The sequence below is a fragment of the Taeniopygia guttata genome, chromosome 21 (genome assembly GCF_048771995.1).
Source record: "Taeniopygia guttata chromosome 21, bTaeGut7.mat, whole genome shotgun sequence".
Classification (NCBI taxonomy): domain Eukaryota; kingdom Metazoa; phylum Chordata; class Aves; order Passeriformes; family Estrildidae; genus Taeniopygia; species Taeniopygia guttata.
In genome coordinates, this window is record NC_133046.1 from 5,301,285 (window position 1) to 5,323,618 (window position 22,334).

Genomic DNA, 22,334 nt, shown 5'->3' on the forward strand with positions numbered 1-22,334 from the left:
ACTGGCACAGAGACATTTGCGTGTGCAAGCCACTGTACCTGCCTGCACGGTGACATTGGCACAAGCACAGTGACATTTGCCTGCTCCCAGCACCCTTTGCCCACCCAGTGTTGCCCCCAGCACCCCTCCAGCTGCACAAGCCCTTTCCCCTTGTGACCCCACCTACTAAATTCCTCCTTAATTACCTCAACCTAATGAAGGGGGCGGGTCCCAGGCCGGCCAACCCCTCACATCTCACTTTGTTGCCTTTACCCCCCTTCCACAATCCCAGCCCCAACCCCTCCCAAATCCCTTCCGGGGCAGCAAATTGCTTGAACCCGAAGAATATTAAAACAAAATAAATCACTGAGGAGACAGCAAAACCCAAGTTTAGGGACAAATTAACCCGATGAGTTAATTTTTTTTCCCATCTTCGCATGGTCCCTGGCTCCCCACGCATGTGACGAGTTGGGCACCAGGGTCAGTCCTCAGCCCAGGGACCGCAGAGGCATTTTGGGACCCAGCCCCACTGCGTCTCGCTCAAAGAGGGGGTTTTATCCGCCGAGGCTCCAGCTGCCATCCCAAATCCCGCGCTGGGTTTGGGATAGGCCAGGGAACGCTGCTAATTATAGGGAAGGAACCATGTATTTACAGAGGCAGCTCCCAGCACCAAACCACCGGCGGCTGCTTTTGCTCCGCTGAGTCTCTCTGTTCTCTCTCTCCTCTTTCCCGGGCGCTGCTGTCCACAGAAAAATAAAAAGGGGGGATGAATTAAAAATAAATCCCCCTCGGTGATTTGCAAGAGGCACTTTAGCAGAGGAGGAGGAGGAGGCCGAGGAAGGGCAGGAGCAGGGGGGTGGCAGGGCGGGCGGCGGCGTTGCAGTGGCCTCGGTTGGAGCCGATGCAGGCGGCGTAAGCCATGGCGTGGGGGATGTAGTTCTGCTCGTGGACCCCGTGCAGCAGGTGGGCCATGGGCCCACGGGCGAACACGGCCACGTCCTCCCCGCCGTGGGTCTCCTGCCGCAGCGGCACGGCCGACTGTGCCTGGTAGTCGGCGTGTGCTGGGGGCAAACAGCACAAGTGAGAATCGTTTCAGAGTCCAGCTCATTTTAGCCAAGATGGGGTGATTTTAAGGGGTTTTGGCTTAAAACACACTCACCAAAATCCACGGCAGAGACATTTTCTCGCTCGCCCGCCACGATTTTATAGCCGGGGCCGTTGCCATAGAGGATGGATGTGAAGGGTTTGCGGTCCACGTCGCTCTGCATCGGGGCCAGACCTGGTGGTGTGGCACAGTCAGCAGGATGGGATCCCCCAGGGTGTCCCTGAGCTGTCCCCAGGGTGTCCCTGAGCTGTCCCCGGCGCCGTGGCCGGGCAGGGCTCACCAAAGATGGGGTTCCCGCGGGGGGTGTAGCCGCCGAAGGTGAAGACGTGCGAGTGGTCGGCGGTGACGACGCTGAGCGTGTCCTGGGTGGAGGTGAGGCGCGTGGCCAGCCCGATGGCCCTGTCCAGCTCCACCGCCTCGTGCAGCGCCTGCTTTGCCTTCCCCTCGTGGTGCCCGTGGTCGATGCGGCCACCTGAGGAACCCAGCACCCCTTGGCACTGCGCTCCTCTTCCCAGCCTCCAACCCCCTTTCTTCCCTTTCTGCGCCCCCATCCCATTTATACCCCCTTTTCACATCCCACATCCTCCCTTTTGAAACCCCATCAGCCCCTTTGCTCCTCCTTTTCATCCCCCTACCCTTTATCCGTTTTAGCACTCCACCTCTTTTATCCCTCCCTTTTTGCACCTTCTCTGCCCCTTTACCCCTCTTTTTGCATCCCCCCACATCCCCTTTATCTGTCATTTGTGTATTCCCCAGGACCCCTTTATCCTTCCTCCTTGTCATCCCCTTTTTTTGCACTCCCATCTCCCCATTATCTTCCCTTTTTGCACCATCACATTTAATCCCCATTTTTTGTTCTTCTATCACCGCCTTTATCATCCTTTTCCACCTTCCAGTCCTCACTTTTTGTACCTCCCCCTTATCCAACTCCCCACCTTTTTGCACCTTCTTTTACACCACATCACCCCCTTTATTTCCTCCTTTTTGTATCCCCATCACCCCATTTATTCTACATTTGCACCCTTCTTTTTTTGAACCCCCCCCTTTTTGCACCCCCCCTTGCCTCCTTTTATGCCCCATTTTTGCACCCCCATGAACCCCCCACCTTCAACCAGGAGGAAGAACCCTCGGGGATTTTTCTGGAGCATCCTGATGGCCACAGACACCATCTCGCTGAGGGACGGATCTGTGTCGTTGTTCCTGTCCAGCTCGTACATCATGTCCCCTGGCTCGAAGAGGCCTGGGGACAGGGACACTGCTGGGGACATCCTTTTCCACCAAAAGAAAACGGGGGGGGGCCAAATCCTGCTCCTCCTGCTGACTCAAGTGTTTCACACACCGCTGGATCCAGGAAGATTAGATAGAAGCCGGACAATCCCAACCCTTCCTTCCTCCTGCCCTGCTGGATTCCACATTCCAGTTGGGATGGGAATTTCACTGCTGACAAAAGAACTGCATCCCTAGGAGGGAGATGTGTCCCAGGGTGGGAGTAGCAGCATCCTTGGGGGTGTAACATGGTCCTTGAGGGCACACCAGCATCCCCAGGGGGTGCAGCAGCATTCCCAGGGAAATTGCAGCATCTTTGGGAGGTACCAGCATCCCTGGGGCAGCACCCTCAGGGGTGTAACAGCATCCCTTTGGGGTACCAACATCCCCAGGGATCCCGAGGGAACAGAACCATCTTTGGGGGCTACCAGCATGTCCAGGACAGGGCTCCCCAATCCCTTGGAAGCAGCAGCACCCTTGGAGGAGAACTGGCCACTGCAGCTGCCCCAGCACCCCAGGACAGGACAGGGGTCCCCCTAAAGCACCCAGCTGATGCCAGGGCACCCGTGGGTGCAGGGACTCACCCAGCAGGAAGTCGACACGGCTGAGGTTGAGCGCCAGCAGCCCTCGCCGGTGCCACACGTACTCAGCAACCTGGGCACAGGGGACAGGCGTTGTCACCTCTCCACTGCTCCTGCCACCCCTGAGATGCTCCCCAAGATATTGCACCCCCAGGAAAGGCTCTGAGGGCTACGTGGGGGTGGGGTGTGTGCACCCCCACCCCCAGAGTCCCGGTACCTTGCCGCGGGGCTTGGCCTCCCGCCACGCCTGCACGAGGTTCCTGCCGTCCAGGCGGGTGCCCCGCTGCTTCTCCTCATGGGGATATTCCACATCACTGACATTTTTGGGGTACATATATTTCCTCCCTCCACCCAGGATCACCTGCAAAAGAAGGGAGGAAATGTCGTTTTAAATATTTTTTTAATTATTTTAGATCTCCCCTTCCAGCTGGGGTTTAATGGGGGAAGATCCCGAAGGAGTGGAGCAGGATGTCCAGGAAAGCCCTGGAGTTGTGGGCAAAAACACCCAAGGAATTTCACCTCGCTCAAAATAACTCTGAATATCTGCCTATTAATTAAAACTCAGGACAAAAATAACCATTTCCAGCAGGGTTTTGGCTTTTTGAATATTTTTTTCCCCCAATCTGTGGGAAGGATGCTCCACATTGGGATCCCCACATGAACCCGCTGGGATGGAGCCCCATCCCGCGGCTCTCCCTGTTTGCTTTGGAGCCTGATTTATTTGGCTTCTGTTATTTATAACCTAGCAGAGATTTTATGGTTTTTTTGTATTTTTTCCCCCTTTCTCTGCGTAGAAGGTGAATTATAAAGCTGCAAAACACCAATGCCAAAATTATTAACAAAAAAAGAGGGAAAAAAAAAGTCTTTTCCCCACTATATAATTATTTCCAGCCTGGGACAAAGTTAAAATTATATTAAAGGGAAAAAAAAAATAAAAAGCAAAAGAGGCTATTAAAGAGCTAAATAACAGGCTGGGATGTTTTGCTTTGGGGCTATTTTGAAGGACAGAAGAAGATTTATTTACAGTGCTGAATTTCTGCATAAATCCACAGAAAGGAGCAGAACTGGGGGAAAAAGGAAGAGTTTTGGGTCTGGGAGTATGGGAAAGGAGGAGGCTAAAATGGATTTGTGGATCTGGGGCTTGATCCTACAGGTGCTGTGGTCCAAGACCTATGTTTGAGTTTCCTGGTCCCACGTCCACCTGAGAGTGCTGGTACCTCACCCATGGTGGTCCTGGTCCCATATTTGATGAGAGTCCCAACTCTATACCCATGGGTGGTCCTGATCCCCCATCTGCTGGGGCTCCAACTCTGCACCATTGGGTGGTCCTGGTTCTGCACCCATGGGTGGTCCCAACCCAGCATTGCATGAGGGTCCCAACTCTGCACCCATTGGTGGTTCTGGCCCCATATCCACCCACAATCCTGGTTCTGCACCCACGGGTGGTCTCAGCCTCCCATTTGCAAGGGTGGTCCTTGTCTTGTAGCCACTCACAGTCCTGACCCTGCACCCCTTGGTGGCTCCAGCCCAACATCTCCTGGGAGTCCTGGCTCTTCAACCACTGGTGGTTCCAGCCCCACATCTCCTGGGAGTTCTGGCTCTTCAACCACTGGTGGTTCCAGCCCAACATCTCCTGGGAGTCCTGGCTCTTCAGCCGTTGGTGGTCTTGGTCACATATCTATCCCTGGCCCTGTCTGCCCTGGTCCCATCCCCCTGACTCCAGGTGTCCTCATCCCTACCTCGATCTCGGGGATGTTCTCCACCAGCTGCCGGGCGATGTCCTTGCAGCCCCCCTGCAGGGCGTCCGGGGGCATCTCTCCATCCGAGTACCAGTCACGGTTGGCAGAGTGGGCGTAGGCAGCGCTGGGCGTGGCGTGGGTCACGCGCGTGGTGGTGACGATGCCCACGGCCTTGCCTGAGCCACCGGTTCAGGGGACAACGGTGAGAACAGCCCCAAAACCGCCCGCTAGACCTGCCCAGGAGTCCCTCTGAGCCTCACCTGCCTCCTTGGCCCAGCGGAGGATGGAGGTCACCTCCTGGCCCTTGGTGGTGTTGCAGCGGTCCCGGGTGACACCGGCGCTGACCCCCAGCGTCCCCTCGTTGGCTTTGACACCGCACAGGTAGGCGGTGGCCGTGCCTGCGCTGTCGGGCACCTGGGCATTGGTGTTGTAGGTCTGGAAGGTGGGAGATGGATAAATCCCCATCGTTATCACCACCATCATCGTCTCACCACCAGCAGCACCACCATTCCCACCCTGGGGCTTCCCTTCCTGTGCTGTTTGGCTGCACCAGACCCCCATCCCACCTGTGTCCCCTCTCTTTTGCCCTTTGCCCCCTATTTTACCCCCTACTCCCTCCACCATGGTGGGACACCCCCCTCACTGCATTTTGCTGCTTTTAGCCTTTTTTCAGTCCATCTTTTGGCAGGGAGATGGAAGCCACAGCCACAGGCATCCCCACAGGGTGAATGGAGGTGGCTGCTGACTTCAAATTTAATTATTATTTTAAAATGTTTTGTTCAGCAAAACGACCCCGGGAGAAACAGGGGGGGTCCCGTGGCGTTCCGCAGGCGGCGGGCTCCTCCTGCCCCCCTCCTCGTTCCCACGGCCAGGCCTGGCACGGCCAGCGGGCACCGCAGCCAGCTGCCTTCGCTCGCCCATGACCTAATTTCAGCTCAATCGATGCCGCCCGCCCGTGACCTTGCGGTGGGTGTCGTGTCCCCGTGGGTGCCCCGGGGGGCTCACCTTGGCCAGGGCCACGAAGGGGAACTTGTCCATCTCCAGCAGGCTCTCCTCGCCCTGCCCGTGCAGCTGCCCTTTGAGGATGCGGGCGGCCGTGACCGTGGAGACGCCCATTCCTGCGGGACACCGTCAGCCCCGCTCCGTGCAAACCCCGCTCATTTCTGCTCCCTGCACACCCCCTTTAGCCCATCGGCCCGTTTATCGCAGCAACCAACTTTTTACAAGCCCAGTTTATTGTGCAGCCAGTTTATCCCAGCTCCCAGTTTATCCCAGCAGCCACTTTTCATCCCAAAGCCAGTTTATCGCAGAGCCCAGTTTATTGCAACACTCAGCCAATTCATTCCTGCACGCGGGTTATCCCAGCACTCAGTTTTTTTGCAAACCAAATTTATCCCAGCACCCACTTTATTGCAATCCCAGTTCATGCCAGCACTTAAATGATGGCAAAACCAATTTACCTGAGACCCAATTCTTTGCCAATCCACTATATCCCTGCACCAGGTTACTGCAATCCCAGTTCATTGCAGCACCCAGCTCATGCTGCCACCCAATTTATTGCAACCCAGTTCACCCTAGCACCCAATATTCATTTAAAACCCAATTTATTGCAGCACTCAACTTACTCTAAATCTAGTTCATACCAGCACCCAGTTTACCCCAGCACCCAACTTAACACAAGCCAAACTGATTGCAGCAACCAATATTTTTTGCAAATCCAGTTTATCCAGCACCCAATTTGTTGTAAACTCATACTATTTACCATAGCACCCATTTTTTTGCAAATCCAGTTGACTGAAGCAACCAATATTTTTTTGCAAATCCAGTTTATCCAGCACCCACAAAATAAACTGAGTTTACTGTTAACTCAACTTACCACAGCACCCATTTTCTTTGTAAATCCAGTTCATCGCAGCACCCAGTTTACCCCAGCACGCATCTTTTTTGCAAACCCTGTTCACACCAGCACTCAACTTATAGGAACTCCAGTTTACCCCAGAACACAACTCACCACAGCACCTATTTTCCCACAACACCCAATGTGTCAAAGCCCCTGTTTATCCCAGCACCCACTTTGTTGCAGCCAATTCATCCCCCCCCCCGTGCCCCCCAGCCCCGGGGTGGGTGCTCCCCTCCCATCTCACCGTCCCCCAGGAAGAGGATGAGGTTCTTGGCCACGTTCTGGTTGAGGCGCTGGAGCCGCAGCGCGTTCCGCAGGGTCTCCTGCGCCTGCCGCCGCCAGTACTCGGGGTCCTTCTCCCTCTCTGCAGGGAACCGGCCTCATAGCACCCCACGGCACCACCTTTGGGGTGCTGCCCCTCCAAACCTCACCTACCTGGGACCAGTGATGCCGAGCAGAGCTGGGCGAGGAGGAGGACTAACAGAGCCTTCATCCCGCGGCACTGAGCGGGCGCTGCCAGAAGAGAGCTGCGAGGTGGGTGGCACCAGCTCGTGCCTCAGTTTCCCCACTGAGACCTTTGGCCCCGGGTCAACCAAGCGAGGACAGAAAAAATGTCCCCTCCCTACACAGTAACCGATGTGATCCCCCTGGGGACACGCCAGCTCACCCCGCCTCCCCCCTGCCTCCCATGAGGTGTCACCTCACTGCCACCAACCCGAGCTGGGGTAAGCCAGGGTGGCCCCTGTGGCACAGTGAGGTCCCCATCACATGTGTGTTCCCCTTCCATGTCCCCATCTTGTGCTTGTGTACCTCTCATGTGTCCCCATCATGTGTTCCTGTCACCCCTGTGTTCCCATCCCACGTCCATGTCTCCACTGCACATCTGCAGTCCCATCACACACCCGTGTCCCCACTGCCACCCCTGTGTGTGCCATGTCCCTAATGTCCCCACCACACACCCCTGTCCCCATCCCCATCCCAAACCTGTGTCCCTGCTGCATTTCTGTCCCTGCTGTGCACCCGTGTCCCCACATGACCACGTCCCATGACACATCCATGTCCTCGCTGCACCTCCGTGTCCCCATCCCACGCCTGTGCGCCCACCACATGCTCGTGGCCCCACTGCATCTCTGTGTCCCTGTTGCACATCCAAGTCCCTGCAGCATCTCCGTGTCCCCGTTGCGCACCCACTCGCGTGTCCCCATCACCCCCACATCCCCACAGCACCTCCCCGCGCTCCCCGGAGAGCCTCCCTCCCCCGGGGTGGCAGCGGTGGCCCCCGGGGGGGTCCTTACCGGGGGTGGGGGCTGTCACACACGTACCCGCACTAACTTGGGACACCCACGTCCCTCTGGGCGGCGGGAGGAGGCCGGGCCGGGGGGACCGCGAGCCCTTAAATCCCCCCGCACCCGGCCTTAGCCTCCTCCTCCTCCCCTTCCTCCACCCTCCCCCTGCTGCCAGCAAGGGGGGGTGCGGGGGAGAAAAGGCCACAAACTGGGCTTACTGGTGCCCTCTGCCGGGTTATACTGGGAGAACTGGGAGGACTGGGGAGCACCAAGTCGGGCTGTAAGTGCTGAGCAACCCTCCCTCGCTTCACACGTGGGAGTTTGGAGTGTCTCTTGGTGGGGTAGATGTGTGTGTTTTGCCGGATTTTGCATTATTTTCACCCAAACCGTGCTAGCGGCACCGGCGAGGGGTTGGGGTTGGGGTGGTGGTGATGGAGATGAGTGGGGTCTTCCTGCCTCAGTTTCACCACACGGGCTCCTGCAGCACCCGCGAGAGATCCCTGGTGGGATCCTGTGGCATTACTGTAGCTCCTACATCCATCACGGAGCGCTGACGAGGACGGGGGAAGGGGGTGACTCTCAGCCCTGCCTCAGTTTCCCCATGGAGGGGGCCCGGCGGGCTCCGTGACCCGTGGAGCCGCCCGTGGCCTCCCAGAAGGTGGCGGTCTCAGCCCAAAAATCGCCGGGACCCTCGGGGTGCAACCGAGGGAGCCCCAACACGGCTGCGATGCCAGGGGACGGGCACGGCCCCTTGCGGACCCTCCAAATCCCTGCGGAACCCTTTCCCCTTTCCCTTTTCCCCCCTCTCTTCACCCCTCTGCACTCAGAAGCGATTTGCATCCCGTGGGTGCGATGAGCGCTGCAGTGCTCAGCCCGCCGGGGCAGCGCGGGGGGCGGAGGTGGCACCGCGTGTCCCCACGCCCGTCCCCACGGCGGCTTTTTGCCGTGGGGAAATCTCCCGCTGGCACACTCGCTGCGGGCACACACGAGTGGGTGCCGCTGCAGGCGTGCAAACAGCACACGCGCGTTCTCACAGTGCCCGTGCGCGCTCTTGCACGGCTGAGCCGCGTGCCCGTCCACGAACACGCGTGGGGTGTTGGCGGCCCCGCTCGCTCGCCACGCGTGTTTTCGCCCTTGCACACGCAGCTGCCGCCGGCATCGCGCCTTGCACGCCCGCCCCGGGACGCCACATCCCCTCCGGCCACGGAGCGGGGGCTGCCTCGGGGAGATGCTGCCCCCCCAAACGGGGCTTGGGGCCCCCCGAAAGAGTTAAAGGAGGCGTGCGGGAAGCCCGTCCCTCCGCGGCCCCATTGGTTTCCCATCCCAGGTACATCCTTTGCTCGTCACCCTCGCTAGGCCGCGGCGGCGTCACCAGCGGGGCCGGGGCTCGGCGGGGCTCGCCCCACCGGGGCCGGGGCCGGCGGGAGTGGGGTGACGGCCATGGTGAGTGAGGACTTGGGGGTGGTTGAATAGGGGCCGCTCGGCCGAAGCGGGGCGCCGGGTGATGTGTTTGCCGTGGGATGCTCTTTGTAACACCATAGGGGACCCCCTCCCAGCATCCCGGGGTACCCCCGGCATCCCCGCTGGTCACCCTTTGGACCCCCGAGGGTCTCCGTGAGACCCTCGCTGAACCCTTAAGCGATCCCCCATTGCACCCCAAGGACCCCCCTAAGACACCCCCAGGGACCCCCGAGCACCCCTGGGTGCCCCACTCGGACCCCCCCTCCCCCAGCAGCGTTTTCTTTGTGGCCAGTGGGGTCAGCAGGTGGGGACCCCAAAGTGGGTGCCCCCCTCTGGGTGCCTCCTCAAGCCTCTCGCCGCCCCCAAATCCACTCTCGACCCACACCCGCGGGGGTTTGGGGTTTGCACCCTGTTTCCATCGGCAAAGGGTGGGGGGCGCCCCCCACCCAACTGAACCCGCTCTTGCGGGGCTGTTTTCGAACACCCCCAAATTGGGTTGTACTTCTCCCTTTTTTTTTTTTTTTTTTTTTTTCGGTAAAGTTTAACCCTTTTTTTGGCTGCTTTTTAAGCTTTTCTTTAAAAATTACTTAACCTGCAGTCAGGGCTCCCTACACAACTAGGGACTCCCCCAAAACCTTTTCCCTGCACCCCTGATTAACACCAGAAGTTGGTAATTACCCCCGGACATCCTAATTAGCAAGCTGAGCCTCGCTGGGCGCTGGCTGTAGAGGTGCGGGGGCACCCATGGGTGCTGGGGGTGGGCACCGCTTTGCCAGGCGGGGCTTTGGGGGTGACTTGGGGGGGCTCAGGGTGGAGTTGGGGTGTTGGAGGGGCTGGGGGGAGGTGAGGAATGGCCATGGCGATGGTGGCCGCGGTTGCTCCGAAATGGCGCCCGGACGGGAATTGAAAGCGGCCGGCGGAGGCGCGGGGTGCCCGGTACCGGCGCGGGGTGCCCGGTACCGGAGCGGGGCTCCCCCGGCGGGGCAGAGCCGGGCCCTGGGGGTCCCCCGGGCCTTGTGGGGGTGTGCGGGCTCCGAGCACGTGGGCCTTATTGTTTATAGAGAGAAGGAGCCATTTGGGGCTATTAAAAGCTATTTAACGCCGCGATTTTTGTAAGTTGTATAGAGGGAGAAACTCCCCTCTGTATGGGGTTAAAGTGTGGGTGCTCCCACCCTGTTGGAGAGGGGAGAATGGATTTTTATTAGGATTGAAGTAAATAACGGCTTGGAGGGGGGAGGTGTGTGGCAAAATCTACCCCATTTTGCCGCCCCCCAAAAAGGGGTGCTTCTGCTTTACCTGCTGGAGAGGGTGGGGAGCACCCCGAGGTGCTACTATGCCCCCAGTGTGAAGGATATGAGTGTTAAAAAATACCTCCTGGGCCCAGTTTCCCCTCAAATTAAGGATACTGGGGGTCGATCCCAGTGCCTCTCGGAGGTGTTTGGGGGAACTCGGGCTCAGTTTGGATTCTCTGATGGCTGGTACCGGGTTGAGCCAGCACATCTCTTGTGAAAGGAGAACAGAAAGGGATTCATTTTTTTGATCTTTTTCCTGGTTTTCAGGCTGGGGTAGGCGGGGTGGGGGATCGCTGAGGAAAAAAAGATTGCATTTCCTCAGGAAATGGAGTGAAAGCTGGGATTCCAGGAATTTGGTGTTGCGGAGCCCTGGAGGCTTCATGAATCCCCCCCACCGCGTGAGTGGTGATTTGTGCCCGGAGCTGCCAATTTCAACCATGTGCGAAGTCCTAAAATAGGTGGAAAAAAAGTGAAAGGGGTTGGGAAAAAATAGGATCTAAACAGAGATTTTCCCCACGATAAAATCTTGCAGTTGAGGCTCTTTCGTCTCACGGTTCTCAGGCTCCAGGCGGGCGCCCAGGGGAGATTTTGGGGCTGCAAATAGAGATTTCGGTACAACCAAGGAGGGAAACCACCTCTTTGTTTTAACCCTTTTTCTTCCCCAGGTGGGTTTTGTGGTTAATTAAACTGAGGCTGGGATTTGGGATCCGGGGAGAGAATGAGACTTGTTATTAAGTGTGCAAAGGGAGGTTTGGGAATGCTGCTGTTGGGAACACGGCTGAGAACCGGTGCTTTCATTCTGCCAGGAGAAATTGAGGCTCGGCTTTGCGGGGTTTGGATCAACTTATCCCTTTGGGATTGATGGCAGCGGGATGGGGACATCCAGATGGGTTTAAACCCCCTCCCTGTGCTGATTGCGGGTGAAGGGTTCTGAGCGGTGCCGCTCGGTGGCAGGGTCAAGGTGGATTTTGGGGTGCTCAGCCCCTCGCTGGGGAGTGGAGGGTTGTTTGCTCCATCGGGAGACAATCTGGCTGGATGGCAGGGCAGTGCCAGGGGAAGGAAGCAGCGGCGGCAGCACGATAAGGGCCGGCTGCCAGCCCGTGAGGTTTTCCTTGTTTTTCTGCCGGGGATGAGATAAGAGCCGGGCACCAGCACAAGATAATGCCCGGAGGACACGGCGCCGGGAGGGATCCCATCCACAGCTGAAATTCCTGGTGCTGTCTCCTTTGGGTGCTCACAGGGACTTCTCCGGCTGTTTCACGGTGCGCAGCGTTTACAGATCGGGGGTTGAGCGTCAGCGAGCCGGGAGTGTCAGGGAGAAAAGCCATTTTCTCTGCTGCCAGCCTTTCCCAGGTGCCTGGCACTCCGGGATTCCCTGGCACAGAGGGGTCGCTCTCCGCTGCAGGGCGGAGGTGGATCCGGCTTTATTCCAGGCTGAAGGGGAGGTTGCACAACCCGGCCCCGGGGGAAAGTGAGGCGGGTTCGGGCTTTGCTCAGCTCTTGGCTCCGGCCCTCTTTGCTTTCCATAACCATCCTCCGGCTTTGTGTAGTGCTCTGCTACCTCGGAGCTATTCGGGATTTTGCTCCCCGGAGGAAGAGGTGGCTTTAAAAGGTGTGTAAACCTTCCTTGTCCTTCATCTTCTTCCTCCTTCCCGGGCCACTGAGCACCTCTGATCTCCCTGTGCAGATGTCGACCTACAAGCGGGCAACGCTGGATGATGAAGACCCCCTGGAGTCCCTTGGTGACGGTGATGGATACCCCAATGGCTTTCAGGTATAGCTTCATGTGTCTTTTAGGAGGAAAAAGGGGATTTTGTGTCCTGGCAAGCAGCAGAGGGGGGTGCAGAAGGGTTTTCTACCTTTGACCAGTGTCTGGGGGATAAAGTCCAGTATGGGCAGAGCCATGTTGGCTCCTGCCACTGCTGCCCTTCGCTCCCTTTCTGGCACAGGGAGCCAGCAGGGCCATATCCTGCCTGCACTGTTTCAACACTCCACCTCCCAGTTTTTCTGCTGCCAAACCCCCTCCCAGCATGGTTGGGGTGAGCAATTATCGAAGCACTGGGAGTTTTGTCCCCACACAAAAGGGGATTAGGTTAATTCCTCCCCAGGCAGTGGAAAAGCAGCTTAAAGAGGGCCAAGGGTGGCAAGAAAAAACCCCACTGCTGCCAGTGTCCAGCCTCACCGGGAAAGGTTCAGGTCTGGAGAAATCCCCTGTGTCGTGGTGCCAGTCCCAGCTCCATCAGTCTCTAGAATGGTGGTTTCTGCCCCAAATGTGTTTTTACTTTTCCCGGCGGGGCTGTCTCCGCTTGCGGTCACATCGAGATGTTTCCTGGGGATGTTTTTTGGCTGACTGGGAGTATCCTGTTAAGGCACTTTTTGACGCAGCCCCCACCCTGTCCCTGTGCTGGCAGTGGGGACGGGGATAGCCGTGGGCTTACGCTGTGCTCGAGGAAGGGTTCAGGGTGGCACGGGACAGCAGGTGAGCCCTCCAAAGCACTCGTCCCGCTCCCTTTCCTGCCATTGTGCCGCCCTTCCTGCTCGGTTTCTGGAAGGCAGCTGCTGCCTTTCCCAGCCCAATCCATGACGGATCCCTTGCCGGGGCTAAATTTCTGCTGTGGGCTGCGGGAAGCAAAATGGGGGCTGCGTCAGTGGGGTTTTCTGCCAGCGGGGAGACGACGCTGCTCTTCCCGCAGGTGAACTTCCGCGGCTCGCGGGGCAGCCGGGGGTGCTGGGCCGAGCGGACACGTGCTGAGAAGCAGCTGCTGGTGCTGGTGGGGGTGCTGGCAGTGCTGCTCATGGCCTGTCTGTTGGGACTCATCTTCCAGTACAGAGCCAGTAAGTCCTTTGCTCATTTTTTGGGGGCCAAAACCCTCCCAGGAAAGGGAGGATTCTCGGCTCAGCCTCTGCATGCGAACACCAAGGCAGAGCAGCTTATCTGAGCAACCAGTGGGGGGGGATGGTTTGTTCAAGCTTTGAGCAAACAACTGCACAAGGATCCTGCCCCCTTGACCAGAGTGGGTTGCTGGGGATCTGCCCTGCAGAATCTTGCCCTGTAAGGGGGGGATGCTTACCTGTACCCATCACCCCAGGACAGGGTTCTTGGGTATCAAATAGGATGTTCAGGTGTGGGGTGGTATCTTTGGGCTCAAGACAGGATGGTCACCTGCACCCCTTCACCCAGGGCGAGATGCTCAGATGCAGGATAAGGTGTTTCTCTGATCCTTTATCCTGGAGCTTGATGCCTGAGCACAGGATGGACCATTTCTCTGCATCCTTCACCCCAGGGTGGATGACTGGGCACCGGGCAGGATCTTTGGACATAAGATGATATGCTTGCCCTGGGATGATTGGGTGGGATGTTCAGACATAGGTCAGCATGCTAGTCCATATGTTTGCCCTAGAGCAGGGTGGTAATGTACAAGGTGGGATGCTCAGGCACCAGGTGGGGTATTTTCCTGCATCCATCCTTCAGCTCGGGGCAGGATGCTCTGTGGTGCTGCTCATCCTGCTGCAGCAGAGGAGCTGAACCTGTCCCTGTCCTCTCAGGGCCACCAGCCGTGTGCCTGTCAGAAGCCTGCATCTCCATCACCAGCTCCATCCTCAGCTCGCTGGACCGTGCGGTGAACCCCTGCGAGGACTTCTTCAGCTACGCCTGCGGGGGCTGGATCAAGGCCAACCCCCTCCCTGACGGTCACTCGCGCTGGGGCACCTTCAACAACCTCTGGGAGCACAACCAGGCCATCATGAAGCACCTGCTGGGTGAGTGCATGGGAGCAGTGGGGCCCCGTTAGGTCCGGGGGATGCCAAAAACATTTGCATGGAAATACGAGGTTGGAACTGAACTCCAGCGTCAGACCAGTCTGTGACACGCATGCTGTGAGGACATTGAGAAATGGATCCTGGCTGTGTTTGCTCTCCTAGATGCTCCTGAGATTTTTGACTGTGGTGTTGCTAGTCTGTGGTGCTGAGTAGGGAAAAGGCCTCTGCTCTGTAAACCCCATGGTGGCATTCCCAAGAGCTCTGAAATTCAGGATGTGCACTCCAGACTGCATCCAGAGGCTGTAGTGTCCCAGTATCACCCCAAGGATATGTATTTTTCTTGTTCTGTTACTTCCAGCCTTTGTGAGTAGACTTTTGGGGGGCTGGCTGCCAGTGTGGCTATTTTTGGGGGGCCAAAACTCCCCCAGCAAAGGGAGGGTCCTGGGCTCAGCCTCTGCGTGCGAATGCCTAAGCAGAGCAGCTTATCCGAGCAACCGGCGGGGACGGTTTGTTCAAGCTTTGAGCAAACAACTGGCTCCTTATCAGCACTTTCCACTGCACCAGAGCTGATTATCTGGAAAGAGAAGGTTTGGGAAGAGTGTTGTCTTTTGAGAGAAAGGGGGTGGTGCGGGAACAGCTTCGTCCCTGGCTTTTCCCGCAGAAATCTGGCGCTAGTTTTACCGGGAGAAGAGACTGGGCCTCCAGCCAAGTGGTCGCGGTCGGCATTTCCTTGAATTCCTTGGAGCTGAGGGACCTTTAGTTAATAAAACCACACAGCTGGGAAGCCAAAGGTGCAAGCTGTGTCATCAGGAAAATAAATAAAAAAACCCCAAAAACCCTCTGGGAAAGCAGAATTTTAGCTGGGGAGATGAAAGGAAGGTTTTGGAGGCAGAGGAGAAAAATGGGTTTATTGTTCCTTTTTGCAGGAATAAATAATACAGGTCTAGGGGGCACCAGCACAGAGGCAAGGGCAGCATGTGGGGCTGGATGATGCTGGGAATATCAGAGCTGCTGGAAAAATAAAAATGCTTTTTATTTTTTCTTTCCTTGTCTTTTGTCCCCAAAGAGTTGGAGCAGTCACTGTGGGTGGGAAAGGAGAGGGGAGGGCAGGAGGCCAGGAAGGGATGAGGCCAATGGGATGCCCTTGGGGCACGGTGGCGACTACTGGGACAATCCTTGGCGCCTTTTTGGAGCCTAGCCTTGCCCCATAATGGGGCTGAATCCTTCTGGGTCCAGCAGTTGCTCATCCCTGGAGCCCCATGTGATTCTCCTGGGTACCTCCCACAGAAAACACCACGGCCAATGTGTCCAGCGAGGCAGAACGCAAGGCACAGCGCTATTACCAAGCCTGCATGAATGAGAGCAAGATCGAGGAGCTGCGTGCCACCCCACTCATGGAACTCATCCAAAAGGTTTGTCCCAGTCCTTGAGGAAAAGCCGTCTTCCCTCTTCAAAATGGGGGGAAAAGCTCAGTCATGGGCAGTCCCAGCACTGTCCATACTCCATTGTTGGTGCTTCCTGCAGAAGAGCAACCTCCAGGTCAGGCAGGCAGATATTTATAATCCTATAATGGGGCTTTTTAGCCCCTTTAACCCTTGCAAGTTTTGCCCCAGGATGGCTATTGAGGGAATATCGAAGCAATTTCAGGTGGCTGTTTGTTACTCAAAAGTTGGTTGCTGTCTGTCCCCAGCTGGGTGGCTGGAACATCACAGGTACCTGTGCCGGTGACAACTTCAACGAGACGCTGCGGGAGGTGACGGCGCATTATCGCACCTCGCCCTTCTTTTCCGTCTACGTCAGCGCCGACTCCAAGAACTCCAACAGCAACGTCATCCAGGTGGATCAGTCGGGGCTGGGCCTGCCATCGCGGGATTACTACCTGAACAAGACTGAGAATGAGAAGGTGAGGGTGTTGGGGGAAATGGGGGTTGGCTGGGGGGATGCAGTGTGTGGGTGGCACCTGCCATGCTGATCCCACCGTGCTGATCCCACCGTGCAGGTGCTCGCTGGGTACCTGAACTACATGGTGCAGCTGGGGATGTTCCTGGGAGGCACCGATGAGGAGTCCACGCGGCAGCAGATGCAGCAGATCCTGGACTTTGAGACGGCCTTGGCCAACATCACCATCCCGCAGGAGAAGCATCGGGATGAGGAGGTCATCTACCATAAAATGACAGCGGGAGACCTAAAGGTAGGAATGGAGCTGGCGAGTTTCCCCATTCTGCTGTGGTTCAGGAAGCGGGGTGGATGGGTGAAGATGACGCAGCTCCTTTGGGAATCCTGACACCAGCTGACACAGCCTGGGAAGCTCTTGTGCAACAGCTTGGCCTACGTCCTCCTTGGGGAAATCCTACCCTGACCCTTCCTCCTGGCCTCTGGACCACCCCTGGGGCTAGCAACCATCCTAGTGCAGCAGTTCTCCTGGGACTGCTGCCCCTGGACGTCAGCCTGGTCCCAGTGTCCCCAGAGGGGCTGTAACTTGTGTCAACATCTGACACCCACACCACTTTATTTTCCTTCTTTGTGGGAGGAAATAGTTTATTCCCCTTCAACCTTTCAAGGACGCTGCTGTTACAGGAACTGGCCTCTGCAAAATCAGCTGAATGCATCAAATAGGGATTGATACAGCCAATTCCAGCTTAAGAAGCAGCTGCCACCCCCTGCGATGGTTTTTAGGTTCATAGCAGCACTGTGGCTTTTGCAGGAGCTGGCACCAGCTGTGGACTGGATGCCCTTCCTCTCCACAGTCTTCTACCCCGTGGAGCTCAACGAGTCAGAGCCCGTTGTGGTCTATGCCAAGGAGTACCTGGAGCAGGTCTCTGACCTCATCCTGGCCACAGATAAGTGGTGAGAATCCCCAGCCTGTACCGAGACCCAGGTACCCAGGGTGGGCAGGAATGTGCTGCTGCCTACTCACCACCTCTCACCACAGTCTCCTCAACAACTACATGATCTGGAACCTGGTGCGGAAAACCAGCCCACTCCTTGACCAGCGCTTCCGGGATGCTGAGGAAAAATTCATGGAAGTGATGTATGGGACAAAAAAGGTGAGGGTGAAGTCCCTTAGTGCCCCATAATCACATTAAAATGTTGATGGCTTTTTATGTCAAGGCCCTATTTGTGGCATCCAAACAATAGAAATGTGGGGCAGCTTTTGGGGTGGCAGAGGGTTGGATGGGCCAGGTGGAGCAAGGGGTGGGAATGTGGAGAGCTTTGTTCCATGCCACCACTGATGACTGCCTCCTATCCCATGCAGAGCTGCCTCCCACGCTGGAAGTTTTGCATCAGTGACACGGACAACAACCTGGGCTTCGCCCTGGGGGCCATGTTTGTCAAGGCCACCTTTGCTGAGGACAGCAAGCAGGTGGTACGTCCCCAAGACAGCAGTGTGCGAGTCCCTGGTGCTGGGAAAGCCTCTACAATGGTGGAACTGTTGGGGCAGATGGTGTTTCTCTGTCCACCCTATTGCATTCACTGTGCTGGGTTTTTGGCCATGTGTTGTCTTGGCCTCCCAGCCTCTTCCTCCCTGTGGTGTGAAGGTCCTTGACCTCTCTGGGACAGGAAGCCAGCTCTTTGGACTGACACTGTGCTGCCTTGTTTTGTCTAGGCGGAGGAAATGATTGCGGAGATTAAAACTGCCTTCGAGGAAAGCCTGGAGACCCTGCAGTGGATGGATGAAGAGACGAGGAAATCAGCCAAAGAGAAGGTGAGGTGCTGGTGGCTGCGCTGGGGAGAGGGTGAGGGTGGATAATGGTGGAACAGGGTGAGCCTGTCTTCCATACCTGGCACTGAGAGCACTCTGGTCTTTGTCACCCTCCAGGCAGATGCCATCTACAACATGATTGGCTATCCCAAATTCATCATGGACCCCAAGGAGCTGGATAAAGTATTTAATGACGTGAGTTGGTCAGATATGTCCCCTGGGTCTTCTATAGGATGCACAGGATGTGTCTGTATCATCGTGGCCTCAGGGCAGCCTTGAACCCCAGGTTCCTCCAGAAGGGTCTCACTTTATGTCCTTGGCCCCTTCTCTCAGGACTTCTCAGAGAGCTGTGGACCAGTCCTGGGGTGGCTGGGGCTCTTGGGATCCCTGCCCGGGAAAAGGAGGAGCCATTTTCCGTAATGGTGATTCATTGCCCTCCAGAGACTCCACAGATGTTGGAGAGGAGGAGAAACAGGAGAAGCTGTAACTCTGCTGGCTCTGGAGGCTCAGACACGACTGTGAAGGGAGGAGTGGGGCCGGGCGATCACCACACACCACTCACGCCTTGTTCTTTTGCAGTACGAGGCCGTGTCCGACCTCTATTTTGAGAACGTCATGCAGTTTTACAACTTCTCAGCCAGGGTCACGGCTGACCAACTCCGGAAGCCGCCAAACCGGGACCAGTAAGTCCTCTGCTCCACTTCCCTGTTGTACTCAGGGGGGAATATCAGCATATCTGGAGCACTGGGATTTGGTGCCCACCAGCTTGTGCCAGTTTTGGGGAGATAAATTTAGGAGAACGGCTTTGCAACAAAAGTGGATGTTGTTGGAGCAAATGCTGGTGATGGTTTGTGTTGCCATGTTTGTGTTCCTGCAGGTGGAGCATGACCCCTCCGACGGTCAACGCGTATTATTCTCCTACCAAAAATGAGATTGTCTTCCCTGCTGGCATCCTCCAGGCCCCCTTTTACACCCGTGCATCCCCCAAGTAAGAGCCATGGGAAAACAGAGAGGGCAGGATACCCAGCTTTCCTCCTATATCCACATCTTCGGCTAAGTTTCACAGCTGTGAAGAGCAGAAGCTGCTTTCTTAACCTCTGCATTGCCCTCCTGCAGGTCCCTTAATTTTGGTGGGATTGGTGTGGTGGTGGGCCATGAGTTGACACATGCCTTCGATGACCAAGGTACGACCATGGCCAGGTGGGTGGGCAGCTGGAGGGGTGGCAGGTATGAGATGAAGAATCCGCTGTGTTTTTGTAGGCCGGGAATATGACAAAGATGGCAACCTGCGTCCCTGGTGGAAGAATTCCTCAGTGGAGGCCTTCAAGCATCAGACAGCGTGCATGGTGGAGCAGTATGGCAACTACACTGTCAACGGTGAGGCAGTCAATGGCAAGCACACCCTCGGGGAGAACATCGCTGACAACGGGGGCCTCAAGGCTGCCTACCGGGTAGGACCACGGGGCAGGGGAGATTCGAAGTGGGACATGGTGTGGTGGGATCTGTGTTGTCTCCTGAGCCCACTGTGCTCCCTGGTTTTCAGGCATATCAAAACTGGCTGAAAAAGAATGGGGATGAAGAAACACTCCCAACTCTCGGCCTCACCAACTACCAGCTCTTCTTCGTTGGCTTTGCACAGGTAGGTCATGTGGTGAACTTGGGAGGGTGGGCACACAGATTTTTGGAGGTGGAGCATGCCCAGATGGGACTGGGAGGGTGTGATGGCAAAACAGAGTCCTCCAGAGATGTTGTAGTGGATGGAGAATGAGATTGGGGTGGTGCTGGTTACAAAGGAAGACAAAGCTGAGGCTCAAGCTGCCTTGGCCCCCATCACACAGGCAGAAAGGTTGGATTCAGCACTGGACTGGCCCCATGGTGATGAGTGTCAGTGCTCAGGCTCCTTGTGCTCCGTCTGCAGGTGTGGTGCTCAGTTCGCACACCAGAGAGCTCGCACGAGGGGCTCATCACCGACCCCCACAGCCCCTCACGTTTCCGTGTCATCGGCACCGTCTCCAACTCCCCGGAGTTCGCGGAGCACTTCAGCTGCCCCCCGGGCTCCCCCATGAACCCCCTCAAGAAGTGTGAAGTCTGGTGATGGGCAAGTGCCCAAGGGAACCAGCTTTGTCCTCTGCCAACAGCTGGGCTTCCCAGTCCTTTGAGGCTCAAACCACTTCTCCAAGCCACGGAGAGCCCGACTCTTCAGCCGGAGCAGTGTCTGTGCCCCTGGCATTGTCCGAGGTTCAATCCACTGTGAAAACTCCTCATCCCCCTGCTTCTTGGTGAAAGGACTTCAGTTTGGGGGTCTCTTCTTTCCCACCATGACCGGGCCGAGTGCCGAGGCACAGGCATCCGTGGGCACTGCCTGTATTTACGCATACAGCGCTCCAGCCTGGAAACCCCCTCTGTTTTGGAGGTGATAAAGGGAACCCCCAGCAGCAGCAGGTTTGTTTGCGTGTCTAAATACAAATTATGTACCACCTTCTCTCCAAAGATGCGCACACGAGGGTGGAAAATATTTTAAGATATATTTTTTTGGGGGGGGAAATACATATATTTTTTTCATGTGTTGTAGAATACACTGGAAATTTTCAGGGAAAATGCATTTTAAAGCCTTTTTTTAGTAAAATATTAGTATATTTATTAATTTTTTTTTACTTAGCGCAGCCGTAGGTGCAGTACCCCGTGGTGACAGTCCCTTGGCCAGGGAAGCTGGGTAGGGCTGTGGATAACTTTCCAGTCTTGGATCCTATGTTTCTCTTGGAGGGACTATCCTCAGAGGATGCTGATGGGAAAATTAGGGACAGCAGGCCTGGGCACAGGGCTGGAGGATGCTGCAAGTCACAGAGGCTGTGCTGGGATGCTGCAGCTCCTGGGATTAACTTTAATTTCAGAGTGTAAAGGGAAAAATTGACGTAACCAAAGATGTAACCAAGGTGGTGATGGGGTGGATGAAGCATCCTGTTCTCTCTCCTGTCTCCTCTGAAGCCAGGCCAGCCAGGATTTCCTGGCCCTAAAGTTTCCCAGACAAGTGCAGGCGGTTCCTGCCGCTGCTTCTCTCATGCCGAGCCTGCCCTCTGCCCGGGAAACTGCAAGCCCCGAAAGCACCATGTGCCCCCAAAACTCTGCCCCTCCACAGCTGGTTTGGCACCAGTGTGAGAAGTGATCAGGATGGGGCTGAGGGACTTTTTAAAGGGATGTTTTTAGTACTTGTTTTGAGGGGAAAGCACTGACAGGAGCTCAGGTGCTGTGTGTTGTTGTCTTGCTCTAGACAAAGTAGAGACATAGAGGGAATTTTTAATATTTATATGTAAAGGGAGGGATGGAAGGGGCTGTTTTTTTGTAACTATTTTTTCACCCTAAGCATGAGGCTTACTGTAATTGAAATAATAAATACTTTTTACTGGATTTGGAGCGGATCATGATTCGAATTTTCTTAGAGCAGGAGGGTCTGCATCCATTTATTTGTGCTCTTCTCCGTGTCTACACCACTGAGACTGTCCCGTGCTGACAAAACTGAGCCAACGAGGCTTTTCCCAGCCTGTGCCTGGTGACTTCTGCCTCTCTTGGAGGCTAAATCCTGGGGTTTTTGCCCAAAAACCTCACTCTCACTGCGGGTGGCTTTTTGCTTTCCATCTCTATGGCATGGCCCCACACATCTCCCTGGCAGGGAGGTCTTTCCCAGATGCTTTTCCTTCCTCCTTCTGGGTGAGTTTTGGCTGGCTGGGCTGCGGTTGGATCCAGCAGCACAGGCCCTGTGCAGGTTTCCCTCCAAACTCCCTTATTTATGGCTTGGTGGTGCTGGTAGGATGCTGCCAGCTCCGTAACAGGCTAACATTTGCTCTGAGCAGATGCTCCATGGCTTCATCAGGCTTGCCCAAAAAGTGCAAGGCAGGAGCTCCCTGCAAGCCTCACCCCAGCAGCTGGCAGGGCTGATGTTCATTAACCACACCAAGTGCTGGGTATTCCTGTTATTTAACCTTGGAATTGTTATTGGGGGCTGGATTTGTGACAAAACTAGGAGGCTGCAGCCCACTGGTAGCAAACTTTTGGGAATACAGAGTGTTTCTGTTGCTGGCATGGGCAGGACTGAGCCAGCAGTGAGCTGGGGCCATGGGTGCTGCATAAATAAGACATGAAAATACCTCTCTGACTCTTTTTACCGTGTTTTCTCACCCAGATGGAATGGAAATGTAGTAATAGCACTCAGTGTGAGCACGACTCGGTGTGAGGCCCTCAGTTTCCTGCAGCGCTGAGAGCGGCCGT

General features: G+C 56.1%; 2 protein-coding genes across 12 annotated transcripts; one reads left to right on the top strand and one right to left on the bottom strand.

Annotated features, from left to right (window-relative positions):
* Positions 1 to 368: 368 nt before the first annotated feature.
* ALPL (alkaline phosphatase, biomineralization associated) lies at positions 369 to 8,012 on the bottom strand. 5 transcript variants are annotated; one of them, XM_030289253.4, is made up of 12 exons: positions 7,893 to 8,012; positions 7,006 to 7,097; positions 6,815 to 6,934; positions 5,676 to 5,788; positions 4,931 to 5,105; positions 4,671 to 4,846; positions 3,149 to 3,292; positions 2,935 to 3,004; positions 2,190 to 2,324; positions 1,365 to 1,556; positions 1,139 to 1,258; positions 369 to 1,040 (listed from the first exon to the last, which is right to left on the bottom strand). In XM_030289253.4, exons 2-12 carry the CDS (start codon positions 7,061 to 7,063, stop codon positions 790 to 792), a joined length of 1,554 nt encoding a protein of 517 aa, XP_030145113.4. In that variant the 5' UTR covers positions 7,064 to 7,097; positions 7,893 to 8,012; the 3' UTR covers positions 369 to 789. The 5 variants fall into 5 exon arrangements, with proteins under 5 accessions (XP_030145113.4, XP_030145114.4, XP_030145117.4 ...); XM_030289254.4 differs by having other exon boundaries at positions 7,866 to 8,004; XM_030289257.4 differs by having other exon boundaries at positions 7,006 to 7,083; positions 7,893 to 7,993.
* A 1,134-nt stretch (positions 8,013 to 9,146) lies between these two features.
* ECE1 (endothelin converting enzyme 1) lies at positions 9,147 to 21,476 on the top strand. Of its 7 annotated transcripts, XM_072917423.1 has the most exons (19): positions 11,616 to 11,871; positions 12,160 to 12,221; positions 12,297 to 12,383; positions 13,303 to 13,444; positions 14,156 to 14,368; positions 15,656 to 15,780; positions 16,059 to 16,271; positions 16,368 to 16,559; positions 17,073 to 17,215; positions 17,301 to 17,415; positions 17,625 to 17,735; positions 17,976 to 18,074; positions 18,189 to 18,266; positions 18,651 to 18,754; positions 18,949 to 19,059; positions 19,188 to 19,255; positions 19,332 to 19,522; positions 19,615 to 19,710; positions 19,990 to 21,476. In XM_072917423.1, exons 3-19 carry the CDS (start codon positions 12,297 to 12,299, stop codon positions 20,164 to 20,166), a joined length of 2,265 nt encoding a protein of 754 aa, XP_072773524.1. In that variant the 5' UTR covers positions 11,616 to 11,871; positions 12,160 to 12,221; the 3' UTR covers positions 20,167 to 21,476. The 7 variants fall into 7 exon arrangements, with proteins under 7 accessions (XP_030145051.4, XP_072773526.1, XP_030145054.4 ...); XM_030289191.4 differs by lacking the exons at positions 11,616 to 11,871; positions 12,160 to 12,221 and adding an exon at positions 9,147 to 9,299; XM_072917425.1 differs by lacking the exons at positions 11,616 to 11,871; positions 12,160 to 12,221 and adding an exon at positions 9,165 to 9,183.
* Positions 21,477 to 22,334: the final 858 nt, after the last annotated feature.